General features: G+C 45.6%; 1 protein-coding gene across 2 annotated transcripts in view; it reads left to right on the top strand.

The window, feature by feature from the left end:
• Positions 1-16128, top strand: part of DOK5 (docking protein 5) — a 153236-nt gene that overhangs the window by 108632 nt on the left and 28476 nt on the right. For both annotated transcript variants that reach the window (XM_047770821.1, XM_047770822.1), the window contains exon 6: positions 10074-10209. In XM_047770821.1, coding sequence (XP_047626777.1) covers positions 10074-10209 — 136 coding nt within the window. The remainder of the gene's footprint in view (positions 1-10073; positions 10210-16128) is intronic.

The following is a 16128-nucleotide window of genomic DNA, read 5'->3' as shown; positions in this document are numbered from 1 at the left end:
CCCAAGCCTAATTTTTAGTTAACTTTTCAGAGCTAAGGAGGAGAAGGCATGCTGCATAACCAGCGCTTCCTAAAATGATTTTGGATGTGCATTCACCGATGCCTTGTCTTAATTTACTTTAGTTTGGGGGCCTCCTCGCCTACATGGCATTTCTCCCCCTCTTCCCCAATATGGGCAAACCTGACTATACAACTTTTTTTTTTGCCTGAGGAAATCCAGAGTTGAAATGTTATGGTCCAGGTCTCTTGCCCTTCTTAATCAGTGGAAATTGATAAGCAGCCAGACAGGAAAATTTAGGCAAGGCTTTATTGAAGCCCCTGCCACAGCAGAGGGGGAAGTGAAAACAAACAGCAGGTTCCCCTGCTTGCTGGCTGGGTGGGGAGTGGGGTGGGCGGCAAGCTGGTCCCTTCTACAGGGCAAGGGGAGGGGGAGGTTCAAGGTCAGAGGGGGGCTGGCTTAGGGGGATTGCCCACCCATTTGGTGGTGCTGTGTGCAGAGGGCAAGAGTAGTACCCTGCATCTGCTCCTGGCTCTTCAGGAGTGGCAGTGGGGTTTTTACTTTTTTCCGTATCTTCTTGCCCATAATTTCCTGCCGCCATGTCCACAGTTATTTTTGGTCCTTTATAATTTCTTTGTATTTTGTTACTGGAAGAGATGTTGTCTAGGTGTGAGCATTGCAGCCACTACAGGAGAGCGTCTCAGGTCCTAGGTCCCAGCCTATCCCACAAATATAAGTTTTTAATAACATGCAGTTGCATAATTACGTGCCACTCATTGTCCTTGGAGATAAAGATCAATTAGCTTATGGGGGGGAGGAGCAGAAGACATATTGCTTATTTTGAGTTTTTTCCTAGTTTTTGTTTCTTTCCACTGCAAAGCCCTTAAACTTCAGTGAAGCACATCAGATTGGCAGGGGCGCTAACGTTTTATGGGAAGATCCAGTTGACATTGAAGTTCTAACTGTGGCAGCATCCCCCATGGACCTAATCTTGAAACATTATTGTTTAAAGCAAGGTGGCAGGTGTCCAGTAAGCTGCCCTGTGAGTTTCACCACTGGCTGCCGAGTTCACCTGCTTCAGTGTCGGGCTCTGTCTCACCTCCTGATGGATTTAAATGAATACCCTGGGTTTAGCACCTGCAGGAGTGACATTTGGCAGAACGTGGAGAATAAGTACCACACATGAGCGCCTCTCTTTACCAGCCAGAGAATGTCTCCCCTGCGCTTTTGACATCGTTTTAAGAGAAGCTTTTGGATGTGCCAAGAGTCTGTGAAAATTGACATTGCAGATACAGATTCTCTTCCTTCGATGGAGCGCACAGATTGGTGCACGCGTTTTTTTTGGATGTAAAGGCATCGGAACAGTCTTGGAAATGAAATCGTCTGCGTCTAGGTTAGATCACTCTAAAAACATGTCTAATTGGTGAAATAACTTTTCACTGGAGAGGAAGTGTGTTTTCTCCTCTAATTGATGAGTTTACAGGGCAAAGGACCATTATGCTGAAGTCAGCCGCTGGGTAGTCTCTACGTGCCTTCTTGATTCTAAGCTACTTCATAATCCCTCATTTCTAAATGTTTTATAGAGCATATACTCATTAAAGGAATGAGAACAAATTAACACACAAAATGCACTCCACTCTCCCTACTGTGTTGAACTGAGAAATCTGAATACAGATGTGCTGGATCTCCACACAGCTTGGCTCAGAAGAAATGGAAGGCTCTTCTTTTGAAAGAAAACAGAAACTGCCGTTGTGCCACTCACATGGGCATTCCTCCTTCATTAGCATTTACCTAAAAGCAATTTTAAGGTAACACACATTATAAAATACTCCATGAGTGGAGGTGTATGTCAAATCCGAGAGTCCCCTTTCTCCTCCCCAGAGGGAGCTTTTTAACCATCGTCTTAAAAGATCTTTCATTATTGCCTGTTCTTGACCAGACACCAGGCTAGGTGTGGGGGTGTGAACACAGACAAGCCAAGGCCATCATAAGAAGCTTGGCTCGGTACCCTCTACCTCTGAGCTTCTGTGGGTTTTGCACATGAAATCCCTTAAGGAAAGGATGCCTTTCTTGTGACCTTTGGATAAAGAAATTAGACAAGTGTCAATGCCTCCTGTCTTGCAGCCACCTTTTTAGAAAACTCTTAATGGGTATGTCTTATGTCATTTCCCCCCCAGCTTTGTTGAGTTATAAATGGCATCTAACATTTAAGTTTAAGGTGTGTAAGGTGATGATTTGATATATGGGTTTATTGCAAAATGCTTACCACAATAAGGTTAGTTAACACCTCCGTCATCTCACATAATCGCCCTTTTTGGGGGTGAGAACATTTAAAGTCTCCTCTCCTAGTAACTTTCAGGTATAAAATATGCAGTATTTTTACTTGTAGTCCCCATGCTCTATGTTAGATTCCCTAGAACTTTTTCATCTTCTAACTGGAAGTCTTTATCCTTAGACCAGCATCTCCCCTTTTCTCTCACCCCAACTCCTGGTAACCACCTTTCTACTGCCTGTTTCTGTGAGGTTAGCTTTTTTAGATTCCACTTATCAGTGAGTGAGGTCAGGCGGTGTTTATCTTTCTTTACCTGTGACTTATTTCACTGAGCCTGATGCCCTCAAGTCCCATCCATGTTGTCACAAATGGCAGAGGGCTTCTTCTTTTTTACATTCTAATAATATTCCATCATGAAGATGGAGACACACCCTCCCCACATTTTCTTTATCCATTCATCCATCACTGGACTCTAAGGTTGTCTCCATGGTGAATGATGCTACAGCGAACAGGGATGCAGATATCTCTTTGAGAGAAGGATTTCATTTCCTTTCGGTATATGCCCAGAAGCAGAATTGCTGGACCATCTGGCAGTTCCGTTTTGAATTCTTCCAAGACCCTCCATACGCCGTTTTTCAGTGGCTGCACCAGTCGACATCCCCACCAACACCACACACGGATTTTCCTTTTTCTACATCCTTGCCATCACTCGTTGGCGCTTACCGTTTTCATCGTAGCCACCCTCACGAGCATGAGGTGATATTTCATCGTGGTTTTGATTTCCCTGCTGGCTAGTGACTTTGGGCATCTTTTCCTATACATGTTGGCAGTGCGACCATTTTGTTAGAGGTGATAGCCCACTAGGGTATGGGACCACTTTATATGTGACGGTACCTCTGAACCCTAGGAAAGGACCAGTCCAAAGGAATGAGACCTTCTTTCATCACATATTCCCTGCGTGCACCCTAAGAGGTTGGGGTGGTTCTAAGCACTGCGGATGCAGCAGTAAATAAAACATACGGTGTTCTTTCTCTTTCTTCTTTTTCTTTTTTTTTGGGGGGGGGGCTGCACCCACGGCATATGGAGGTTCCCAGGCTAGGGGATGAATCAGAGCTACAGCTGCCAGCCTACGCCACAGCCACAGCAACATCAGATCCTTAACCCACTGAGGGAGGCCAGGGATTGAACCTGCAACCTCATGGTTCCTAGTCGGATTTGTTTCCGCTGCTCCACACGGGAACTCCATACCTTGTTCTCTTGTTCTGAGACTTACTCTCTAGAGGAGAGGGGAATACAAGCGATAACATACATTTTAAAAAGTGAAAGAGATGTTAGAATGTCTAAGTCCTACAGTGAAAAATAAAGATGTTTGAAAGAAAATGCTGAAGGAGAAGTGCCTTTTTTTTCTTTTTTTTTGGAGAGGTGCAGTTTTAGGTAAGGTGAGCAGAGCTGGCTTTGCCGAGGCAGTGACGAGTGAGGGAGTAAGGCCTGGAAGAGGGGGAGAGTGAGCCCGTAGGAATCTGGAGAAAGAGCATCCCCGCCAGACGTAGGAAGACGGGAGACGGTGCTGAAGGGGAAGCACACCTGGAGTGCGCAAGGCAGAGGCCAGAGTCGAATAACTGAGAGGCAAACAGTGGGTAATAGCGGTGGAGATGCAGTGGGGTCCGGCCGTGTGGGGTTTGAAGGCTGCTGGAAAGAATCGGCTTCTGGTCTTACGCAGGAGCCCCCGGGGGCTCTGTAGAGTTGAACCACTACAAAGTTTGAAGCCACAGTCCCCAAGACCCTTCTCACTTCTGACACCAGTTGAAAGTTCATTGGTTCCCACACCAGCTCAGGCTTCACGATTTGCTAGAAGGACTCCCCGGATTCACTGAACACCGTGACACTCCTAGTTTATTACAGAGAAGGATACAGAGGAACATCAGCCAAGAAAAGAAGTAGGTGACCTGGAGCTGCTGTTACCCTTTCCCTTTGGGACTAGGATGGCATGACTTGTTACCTTCCTCGTCTCAGTGTGTGACAATATGCACCGAGTCCTGCCAGCCAGGGACGCGCCCTGAGCCATGGCCTTCAGAGGTTTTGCTGGGGCTCGTCACATGCATGATGGTTGATTGATTCACTGGTGGCCACGTAGATGAGCTCAGTTACCTGCTCCACGGATACCACGCAACCCAAACCGCACTCTAAGTCCTGCTGCTACTCTTAGCCTAGCCAAGAACCCCAGGCAAACCAAGATGACCTCCCAGGAGCCCAGGGCAAAGGCCAGATCAGTTTCCTTAACCAGCTGAGCCATGAGGATAACTCCCGTGTCTGTTGCAGTCCATGGCAGAGCTACTGGCTTCGGATATGGATTTGATGGTTCCATTTACAACACCTTTGTTTAAGAATTGATTAAAAATATTAAATAGGTGACACAGAGGTTTGACAAACAAATGGCCAATGTCCACAGGGCTGTCTCCTGCTCAGAAGCCTGGGAGGCACTCTCTGGGGGGGGGCCCTCATGTCCCCCATGGATTCTGTGTCTCACCCTCTTGGTCACAGCAGAGGCTGGGCAGACAGTCTCAGCTGACAGCCAAGATCGGCCTGGTCTGCAGCCAAAACTCCACACATGCACGTGCACACACACGCACACACAGACACACGGCACCTACAGAGTTACCTCCACCCCCCCTCACCCCCCCATCTCCAGTCGAGATCATCCAGGCAGCGATGCCCGTGATTGCAACAGGTAGGACAGGGCTTCCTCTTCACCCCAACCTGAGTGCGGTCTGCAGGGAGCCACCCTCCCCGCTGGACCCAGACGCTGCCTGGGTGTGCAACCTCCTGACCATGTAAGCCCCCGTCACGTGCTCCCTCATGCCCTTGGTTTAGGTCTATTTCAGAGATTCTCAACCGGGGGCATTTTGCCGCAGTGGCAACTCCCTGTCAAGAAATCTGGCTGACAGTTACTATTCACTATATTTATTTTCCTAGTGGTGACACAGGCCTAGGGCCGTTACGTAACGCGTACGAGTCGCAAAGCTGGCAAGGGGCAATCCTCGCCAGGCGGTCTGGAGCCAAGTCTGTACCTTTGCCAAGCCTCCGGTGTGTTAAGGCTTTTATTAGTGTGTATGTATTAAGCCTCTATTAATGCTGCCTTAAGACAAATTTATTGTGCGCCTGAGTGGATGAATGTACTTTCTGAGTTCTCAGGTTTCTTATGGATTCTCCACCGATTGCGTAGTCTGTGGTTAGGAGTGGCAGGCATATCATTAAGGCAAAGTATTTGTTAAGAAATTCAAAACTAGGGGTTCCCATCGTGGCTCAGTGGTTAACAAATCTGACTAGGAACCATGAGGTTGCAGGTTCGATCCCTGGCCTTGCTCAGTGGGTTAAGGATCCGGCGTTGCCGTGATCTGTGCTGTAGATTGCAGACGCGGCTCGGATCCCGTGTTGCTGTGGCTGTGGTGTAGGCCGGTGGCTACAGCTCCGATTGGACCCGTAGCCTGGGAACCTCCATATGCTGTGGAAGCGGCCCTAGAAAAGGCAAAAAGACTAAAAAAAGACATTCAAAACTAGAAGTACATCTATGTGGTCACAGTGTTTTTATGTTTGAATTCTTATCTTCACAAAAGCACAGGAGAGGCCCAACTTCAACTCAGTATTTTACTTTCTCTGGGTTTCCATCCACGGGTTTCTATTAGTGTAAGGCCATCAGGAAAGAGTCCTGAGGCACTGGGGACGGCTTTGGATGCTGTCTGTCTACAGAGTCCAAGGTAAAGGTCAGTTGGTAAAGAGAAGGAAAGGCATGGGGACCGTTAAGAGTCAAGCCTTGAGTGTTTGCACGTCTGCGCTGGAGGAACCATTAGAACATGTTTGCTCTGCGTTGTGTTTTCTCCGGAGAGATGACGCAGACCTCGTGTTAGTTTACGTAAGACCATTACCTCTTCGATATGCTTTTCTTTTTGCTTCCTTCCCTTTCCCTTTTTTTTTCTTTTTCGTTTTCTTTTCCCATTTCTTCTTACTTGCCTTGGGAAGGTGGCCCATTGTGTTGTTTAGCCCAAGGCCTCTAGGAATGTTTTTAATGGCTTGTAAAGCTGCTTATGAGACAGCACCAAACAAACCTCTTGGGTTGGGGTGGTGGTGAATGAGACAAAAGAACTCGTGGGTAGAGGTTAGAAGAGACCGTTTGGAAGAGCGTCTGAGGTCAATTTTTGTTCATTATCCACACTTTCTGGGTCATGCTGTCCCACTGAAGGGCATGTGCCTTTCAACAGTATGGATGAAAATCCCAACAATGCAAAGGCCTAATTTCTGTTCTAGTTAAAGCTCTTTAGTGCATTTTTGTCGCTTTAATGCAAACTGGTGGCTTCCCAGCCAGATCTGGTCAAGAAAGGCACTTTGGGCCCCGTAGCTTAAAAAATGGAAGGAGTTGCCAACATTCAAAATTCAGGTTATTTACTTTTCTAAACACTTTTAAATTACAGTTGATTTACCGTGTTGTGCCAGTTTCTGCTGTACAGCAAAGTGACCCAGTCATACATATATATCCATTCACTTTCTCTTTTTTTTTGTTCTTTTTTTTTTTTTTTGTCATTTTGCCCTTTCTAGGGCCACAACCGCAACATATGGAGGTTCCCAGGCTAGGGGTCAGATCAGAGCCACAGCAACGCGGGATCTGAGCCTCGTCTGCGACCTACACCATAGTTCATGGCAACGCCGGATTCTCAACCCACTGAGCAAGGCCAGGGATCGAACCTGCAACCTCATGGTTCCTAGTCGAATTCGTTAACCACTGAGCCATGACGGGAACTCCCCCATTCCCTTTCTTATATTATCATCCATCATGGTCTATCCCAAGACACTGGATATAGTTCCCTGTGCTGTACAGTAGAACCTCATTGCTTATCCATTCTGAATGTAATAGTTTGTATCTACTAACCCCAAACTCCCTATCCATCCCACTCCCTCTCCCCTCCTCCTTGGCCACCACAAGCCTATTTTCTGTGACTGTGCATCTTTTTCTGTTTTGTAGATAGGTTCATTTGTGCCCTATTTTATATGCCACATATAAGTGGTATCAATATGATATTTGCTTTTCTATTTCTGACCTACTTCACTTAGTATCATAATCTCTAGTTGCAAAAAAAAAAAAAATCAGGTTATTTTATATCAAAGTCAGGATGTCTGGTTTCTCTTAAATAATCAGAGGTGTGGCTACACTGGGCTCACATTTCCTCATGTGAATGCCTGACCAGTCCTGACTGGTGGCTCTTGTCCATTTGCTGCACTCCCTTTGGGTGACTCTGTTGTGTTGTAGGAGGTCCGAGCCTCTTTATCCAATCATGTTCTTTGTATGGAAAGCCCCAATGGCATTTAAGGTTGTGACTCTCAATCCTTTCTGCAGGTGGTAAGTGGTGTGTGTGTGTGGTTATGTTTCAGATCCTTAGGTAGAGGCAAGGGAAGTCCATATACTTTTGATTTCTTTTTTTTGATCACAATAATTATTTAGATTTTCAAATGTCATCAAAGGATGGTTGTGGATTCATTATTTTAATCAAAAGCAGATATTGGGTACAAGAGTGATTTTCAAAGAGTGGGTCTCACCAGTTGGGTCATAGTATAAATTAAGCACTTCACCACTGGTATTGCAAAATTGAATAGAATATTTTCTGTGGGATACACTGATAATAGACAAACGATAGCTAGATGATACATAGGTTGACAGGTATACTGGGTCACAATCTAATCTGTGTTACTGTGGGTCGCAGTGAGAAAAACTTTGAAGGTCACTAGACGGTCAAATGTGAGAAACACAGTTGCAGGGTTTGCCATGAATGAGTCATCCTCCAAGTGTTTGTGTGAGTCACAGGTGCCTTCATCCTTTCCGGAACCAAGGTTGGCATCTGTGTAAGTAAATAAACAATGACCTCTGCCTTAAAGGAAACAAAAGGCTGCTTCTTCCTCTTAAAGAATTGATTGAGGTTACTTCCTTCTCTTAACAAATCATATTTTCATATTTGATGGGGGAAAAAAAAAGAGTTGTGAAAAACATAAGACCTTGCAGAATTAGGTACCAAGTGATAGAGTCTAATTTGTATGGGGTATCAAATGCAGAAGGCATAGCACCGAGGGCTGAAGTATTGTAGGAAGACTCAGGAATGGAAACGGGACTCGAGTAAAAATGCTTTGAATTTTATTTTCAATTCTTCATTGGATTAGAGCAACTTAATCATTAAACTCACAAGATCAGCCCCATAAACTAGTTCTTTATATTAGCTTGTTGTAAACGCCTTCCAGTTCTCCTTTTTCTTCCTCTTCCATAGTCCATGTTAGTGAAATTCAAGCTAAGCAGGTTTTGACCAATTAACATGCACTAAGCTATATATACTGTAAACTGCCATATGGCCATGCTGTTGGGCCAACTGTGGAAAATTGGATAAGGATAAATCTTCCTTTTTTTTTTTTACCGTATTCATTGCATAGAGTGGAATAGAGAACATAACCCTAGGTTGGGTTGAGAGTTAGTTTGGTTTCCAGGCTGTGCTAAAAGTTTCTTTAGATGTGGGCTTCTAGATGTGAGCCAAACCCAGGCATTAGGGCCAGTATTCAATTTTCCAGCAAGAGATTCTGAGGTGGAAGGAGTGGAATTGTGTCTTAGAATAATTAAGTAATAATCCTAGTTGTAAATAATTAATAATGAAATATTGTTTAAAACATGCAAAAACAACCTCTGAGTTTACTGTTGATATACGTACATATCAAAATCGGAACTGTATAGCAGAGGGAACTCTACCCAGGCTTCTGTGATGGTCTGTCTGGGAAAAGAATCTGAAAAGGAACGGATGTGTGTGTACGCATGTAACTGAGTCACTTTGTTGTACAGCAGAAATCATCACCACACTGTAAATCAACTACCTTCAATAAAACTTTAAAAAATAAATTTAAGAAAACAAAATCAGAACTTTCAAAATTATCCATTAAGGATTTTGTCCAAGGTCTTTAAAAATGTTTAGAGTAATTCAGTATATTTACTAATTATATATGCCCACTATGTGTATATCTGTACACAATACACACACACACACACACACAGAGCAGTAAAATACATTTATTTGGCTCTTGCCTAACTATGTATACCAACCCTCCCTCTTAATGACATTCATTTCTGTTTTTTAACAGTCTGAGGTGAAAGTGTGCCTCCTCTTAATCTTTCACATTAATTACAAAACCTGTATCCCTTTCCTTGAGTAACGTCTCATTATGTCCTGCACATTCATTCTGCGCAGTGATGGTCATTAAAAAAATTCTTAGCTGCCTTTGGCTCACCTCACTGAGTGAAAGCCGGAGTAACATTTGATCTGTGGTTTTGGAAATGAAATCATTCCTCAAGACGTGGTCTGTGAGAAAAGTTAGAACAGAATCCGAGACTCACAGACTCCTTTTTTGGCCTCTGAGCTGCGGGGCACAGATTCTGCTGCGTCTCTGATTCATGGACGGTCCTGGGCAGCTGCACTCAATCTTCTCCAAGAGTGGTGTGGGGGGCAGGGGGGGGTTTACAGAGACTCGAGAAACAGCTTTTTTATTAAGCTTCATGACCAAGACCGCTGGGCACCATGTTGGCTTAGAGTGTTGGGCTCCCCACCCAGGTGCATAAGCATCCACGGGACATCCTGCTTCTCGTTAACGCTGTTCAGTGCTTGTGAACAAGAATCCTAATCTGCTATGAAATGAAGGAGCCCAGTCCCAGGGAGTCTTCCGGGCCCTCGGTGCGTTGAACTTCTAGGAGCTGATGTTCAGAGGCTCTCTGTCTTTATTTTCGCAGGATGTGTGAGACTGGTGAGGGGCTGTTTATCTTTCAAACGCGAGACGGGGAGGCCATCTACCAGAAGGTCCACTCTGCTGCCTTGGCCATAGCTGAGCAGCACGAGCGCTTGCTGCAGAGCGTGAAAAATTCAATGGTACGTTTGGAATTTCTTGCTTATGACCCAGGGTTTGCCGCTGGAGAATGCGGTCTTGGAATCTGTGTGCTGAAAATATGGTCCATGTTTTGGGGGGCAGAGGGCTTACTCCTAGATGCAGCACTGCATTACTTGGATTAAATGCCATCCTTGGAAAGCTGGATGTGGCCAAATGGTAACACTGTGGCCGCACGCCCCTCATCATTTGTTTCCCCACTTTGTGCCTCAGTTGTTGCATGTACGTGTCTTAATCAGTGTTGGGCACCTTGACTGGGTGATGTATAAAAAATAGACATTTATTAATTTCTCCCCGGGAGTCCAAGGTCAACAACCAAAAAACCCAGTAATGCCTTGGGGGACAAAGAAAACCTATCCGTAAGACTCCATCCTGCCCCCAGCGCATCCTCTAGGGGATAAACCTTCACAGTCATCAATGTAGAAAGACACCACAAGCACAAAGATGCACGAGCAACACAAACGCTGCCTCAGAAAACCTCCTCTGTTCAGTGCACGGTGCCAAGGACTGTGCACTCTGCAGAGAATTATGGTTCCTGAGTCTTCTTTTAAGAACAATAAATTTACAAAATCTGAAATGGCATGCAAGAGTTGAATCATGCAAATCGTGCATTGTGGCTGCAAATACACACATAGAGATTCGTATCTGGAAAGAAATCTGCAAACCCAAAAGGAGCTGGGTTGGCATGGTAAGGTTAGGGCTAATTTGAAAATATGATTTAACCAAGTAGGGGGGTTGGATTTAAAGAAGGGGAAAAGCATGCCAGTCGTATAATCTATCCCCAAACAGCCCCAGGTGGCTCCCAAATGACCTGTGCGTGCAGTGCTCTGGGATTTTAGAGTGCTGCACGCAAGGGTCAGCAAAACCTTCAGTAAAGGGTGAGATGGAAAATGTTTTAGTCTCTGAGGACTGAGGTGGCCTCTGTTGCAACTCCTTAGCTCTGCTGTTGTGGAGCAAAAGTTACATAGGTAATATGGAATCAAGTGGATACGGCTGTGTTTGAAAAGAAACTATATTAATGGATACTGAAATTCAAATTTCATGTAATTTTTATGTATCATGAAATATTCTCCTGATTTTCCTGTAACCATTTAAAAATATTCTTTCTGAACTGATAGAGTCTTGCTATCCATTTCTCCACATGCTTCCCGATTCTGAATATTGCAGTAGAGATAGGCAAATTCATAAATGGACGGATGGATGGATAGATAGATAGATAAAAAGAAAGATAGATTAGATCGAGAGTAGACTTCAAGAATTCCCACCGTGGCTCAGCAGAAACAAACCTGACTAGTATCCATGAGGACACGAGTTCAATCCCCGGCCTTGCTCAGTGGGTTAAGGATCCAGCATTGCCGTGAGCTGTGGTGTAGGTTGCAGATGCGGTTTGGATCTGGTGTTGCTGTGGCTACAGCTCTGATTCGACTCCTAGCCTGGAAACTTCCATATGCTTCGAGTGCAGCCCTAAAAAGACAAAAAAAAAAAAAAATAGAATTCAAGACATTTTGAACTTAAAGGCCAACTTGTCATTGCATTCAAGTTGTGAAGTCACACACACACTCCATTAGATGCCTTTAAAGTCTGAAGAAGTTGTGTCCCCCCCCCCCCAAGATTACCGCTTTGTAAAGCCATCAATTAGCATAAATTGTTATGTACTTGGAAGGCAGGTTCCACACACACGCTTTTTCATTTACAACCTCCTCATTATTTCCACTAAAAATTAATCAGGAATATGAGTAATTCCTTCAGATCATCCCTTGGCAAATGTAACTGGAATATAATGTTGTTTGCTTTTAATTTACTGTATGCTTAACAAGCTCTGTAAAATGAATGTGATTTTTAAAGTAAAAACATCCTGTTTTAAATGGAAATGAGTAAGCTTCAAAACCGGATCTGAATCTCCAAGGCAGTTAAAGTGGGGATTGTGAAATGCTTACAAATCAACATCCTTGAATCAGTCTTGGATTAGAGGAGAAAAGAGATACTGGGCTACAATGAAATGTGGGAAGGTGACCCAACTGGCCTTAAGTTTTCTGGTCACTGAGGGTGGAGCCACACAGAGTAGCTCTGTTCTCAACTAGGAGTTGTCTTTATGTGACTCCCGGCTTCCATGAGATGCTCAAGGCTGTAAGTAGCGAAAGATGGTGAAGCTAACCTCATTATTAGGAATCCCTAACCTGCTCTTCGCTGCCACTGCTGTAAAGCTCTCAAGACAGCCTCTTCACTGGGGCACCCATGACAGTTTGCAGTTGCAGCCTTGAGTGCGTTGGTTTGGATCTGATTTATGACCCTGAAGCCCAGAAGTCATAAAGAAGAGACTTGTGGGTCAGATAATAATAGTAATTCTTTTTTGTTATCATTATTGCTATTAGTGTGGTAGGCTAGAACACATCTTAAGCCCTGGAACCTGTAGACATTACCTTAGATGGAAAAAGGGGTTACGGGAAAGTCTTGAGATGGGATATTATGCTGGATGGGCCAGGTGGACCCAGTGTCATCACAGGGTCCTTGTAAGAAGGAAGCAGGGGGCGTCAGAGCCCGATGGAAAGTGATCTGACAATAGAAATAGAGGGACAGAGATTTGAAAAGTCTGTACTGATGGTTTTGAAGGTAGAAGGAGATGCGTCCCAAAGGATGTAGAAACTGGACAAATACGAGGAAATGGATTCTCCCCTGGGACCTCCAAGAGGAACCAGCCTGGCAGACACCTTGACTTGAACCCAGTGAATCCGATTTTAGACTCTGACCTCCAGAGCCACGGGAGAATAAATTTGTGTTGTTTCAAGCCCCCAAGTTGTGGTAATTTGTTACGATAACCACAGATAACTCAGGTAGTCAAGCTGTATCATGTCTCTACTCTGTAACAGAATATATTGTAAGGGCTTTGTGAGTCCTTTCCAACCCTCACAATGACCTTTGGATTAAGGCCCAGCTCCCCCAGCGTGGAAGTAGTGGGGCTCAAATTTGGAGCAGGTGTGCTGGGATAACCCCCCTCTTGACGCTTTATTGCAGAATCCAGCCCCCAGACGTGTTTTGTCTGCCCTGCGTGAGATCAGCTCACTGCCGTTCTAAAAATTCCCGGCTCGTGGCTGACGTTGAAAAGTTAAGAGGTTTCACGTAAAATTCAGATTCCTGTATCTTGAAAAGTGCCCCGTGTGGCATCTCCCTTCTTCAGGTAGAATAGGGATCTTCATTTCTCCACAGTCTCCACCACTCTCTATTGTTGCTCAGCAGGTGGCCCTTCTCTGGGCATTTGCTACCCATGCTGTGACCAATTGATATCCCGCCTGTGTTACCACCTGTATCAGTTTTCCGTTGCTGGGTAACAAAGTGCCACACACTCTGCACCGTAGAACAATACACATTGATTATCTCATAGTTGTCACGGGTCGGGAGTGTTTGAGTGGCTTACTGGAACCCCCAGCTTCAGGTTCTCCCAAGGCTGAGATGCTCCAGTCTGATCTGAAGGTTAGTCTGGGGAAGGACCCACTCTCAAGGTCATGGTGGCTATTGGTGGAATCTAGTTCCTTGGGGTTGTAGTTCCAAGGACCTCAGTTTCTTGTTCGCTATTAGGTGGAGGCCACCCTTAGCCCCAGAGGGCTCCCTTGCTCGGTTCCTTGCCACCGATGGGCCTTCCCCACCCAGCCACTTACTTTATCAAAGCCAGCACAAAAGCCTGCCCTTGTAGAATGGGGGCCACAGTCCTGGGCCCCCCAGTCATGACCGTGGCATCCCGTCACCCTGTCATGGGCTTTTGATTGGAAGTAAGTCACAGCCAGGGGAGGGGACCACGAGGGTGTGCACCTCTGCAGGGGAGACCGTGGATGCCACTTTGGCGTCTGTCCCCACACACTGCAAACTTCTGGAATAGTGTTTATTTAGTGCTTTGGTTTTCCTTGAGGTTTCACCCGAGAGAAAGCGTGACGTATGTTTCCAGCCTGAGGGGGTTTGGCTAATATAACATTGACTTCTGATTTATGTGCCAGGCTCTTCATGACAACAGCCGCTCATCAAGCCACGTGACTTGCTCCTTCTCAAATCCTCACGGTAGCTCTGTGAGCTAGATTCATGCATTTGTTTTCATGCATTTGTTCATTCAGAAAGGTTTATTGAGGACTTAATATGCTCTGTTACGTGATCAAGGATATAGCGCTAATGGGCAGGAGAAACCCACTCCCTTGGGTCTTATAATTCAAGGGAGTGTTATTCATGACCCTTGACCTGGAAGGAGTCACTGCCCAACTCTTATAGATTAAAAAAAAATCGATGCTGACGGTGGCGAAGCCCCTTGAGCCCTGGTGCTCATCACTGTTGGAGCCCAGAAGGCAGGCTCCTCTTATCTGGCTCCTGAACCTCGGCCCCTGCCCACAAGACTTTACTCCCGAGAAGGGTTTTAAAGGCCTTGTGTTTCTCTTACATCCGCCCTGAGCACTGCCAGTGTTTTCAAATGACCCTGATCAGAGTACCTTTCACAAATACATACCAACTTGGAGTATATCTAAAAAAAAAAAAAAAACCTGGTGTTCCCATCATGGCTCAGCAGTTAGCAAACCCGACTAGCATCCATGAGGACATGGGTTCAATCCCTGACCTCGCTCAGAGGGTTCAGGATTCGGCGTTGCTGTGAGCTGTGGTGTAGGTCGCAGACGCGGCTTGGATCCCGTGTTGCTGTGGCTGTGGTGCAGGCCGGCAGCTATGTGGCCCCGATGGGACCCCTAGCCTGGGAACCTCCTTATGCCTCGAGTCCAGCCCTAAAAAGACCAAAAACTAACAAACACACAACTGCTTTTCACAAGAAATCCCATAGCTTTTGGTAACACTCTCACGTCTCCTCATTCTTCCTCCACCTCCTGACTTTTTTTTTTTTTTTTTTCTGTTTTTCATTTTAGGCCGCCCTGAGGCGTATGGAGCTCCCAGGCCAGGGATCAGATCTGAGCCACAGTCGAGACCTAAGCCACAGCTGTGACAATGATTGGATCCTTAACACACTGTGCTGGGCTGGGGATCGAACTTGTGTCCCAGCTCTTCCAAGATGCCCCAGATCCCGTTGAGCCACAGCGGGAACTCCCCCACCTCCTCACTTTTTCAATTCCGTGTGCTATTTATTATTCATTCTAAAGAGGACGTACAAGAGGGCCAGCGGACCTGAGGAATGAGGAAGGGCCGAGTGTTGGATGAGCTGGGACAGCAGGAACTGGTCTGCTTGCAAGCTGCCAGCGGCCTCTCTGGAGGAGCTGCAAGGAAACTCATGGGACTGTTTGGGACTCCCTGAGCCGCAAGCTATTTTTGCCACCTTGGAGATCAGTGTGTATGACAGAGTCTAATTTTGGAACAAGGAGTGGCAGTGTGGGATGTGCCTCATTCCACAGCCGGGGGCCTGTCATTTTTAGACATTCTTTCCAGGCTAGAGTGACAAGGTGGAGAATGACAGCAATTTCACAGGCTCCCCCGGGGGCTCCACCCGGGGTGACATTGGGGCCCCAGGGTGACGTCTGGTCTCCCTCATCCTCTGCAGCCCTGATTTTGCACCCAGGTTTGAGAGTGGAACCTGAGCTGTTTCTGTGTCCCCTTCTCTTGTTTGTTTAATTGAGAGATTTACTTCCAGATTTGGTTTCGCTAATAAAATTTGTTAATGCATGTGTCAAGTTCAAGTGGAACGCTTCTACAATTCTGGAAATCAAAGTAATTTATATTCATCCTAATTTAAAAAGCAATTGTTTCCACTTTTTTTTTTTAATGTAGAGGGCATCAAAGAAAGCACAGAATCAATTTCACTACTACTCAGACACTTAAAAAGACCCTTGCCTGCTGGGATTTGATGTGTATAAACACTCTTCTCACCACCTGGTCCCCATTCCTCCACCCACAGAGAAATCAGTTTTTACCTCTACTGATTGGGCTAA

This window comes from Phacochoerus africanus, chromosome 3, assembly GCF_016906955.1.
Source record: "Phacochoerus africanus isolate WHEZ1 chromosome 3, ROS_Pafr_v1, whole genome shotgun sequence".
Taxonomy (NCBI): domain Eukaryota; kingdom Metazoa; phylum Chordata; class Mammalia; order Artiodactyla; family Suidae; genus Phacochoerus; species Phacochoerus africanus.
This window is presented reverse-complemented; position numbering and strand designations above follow the sequence as displayed.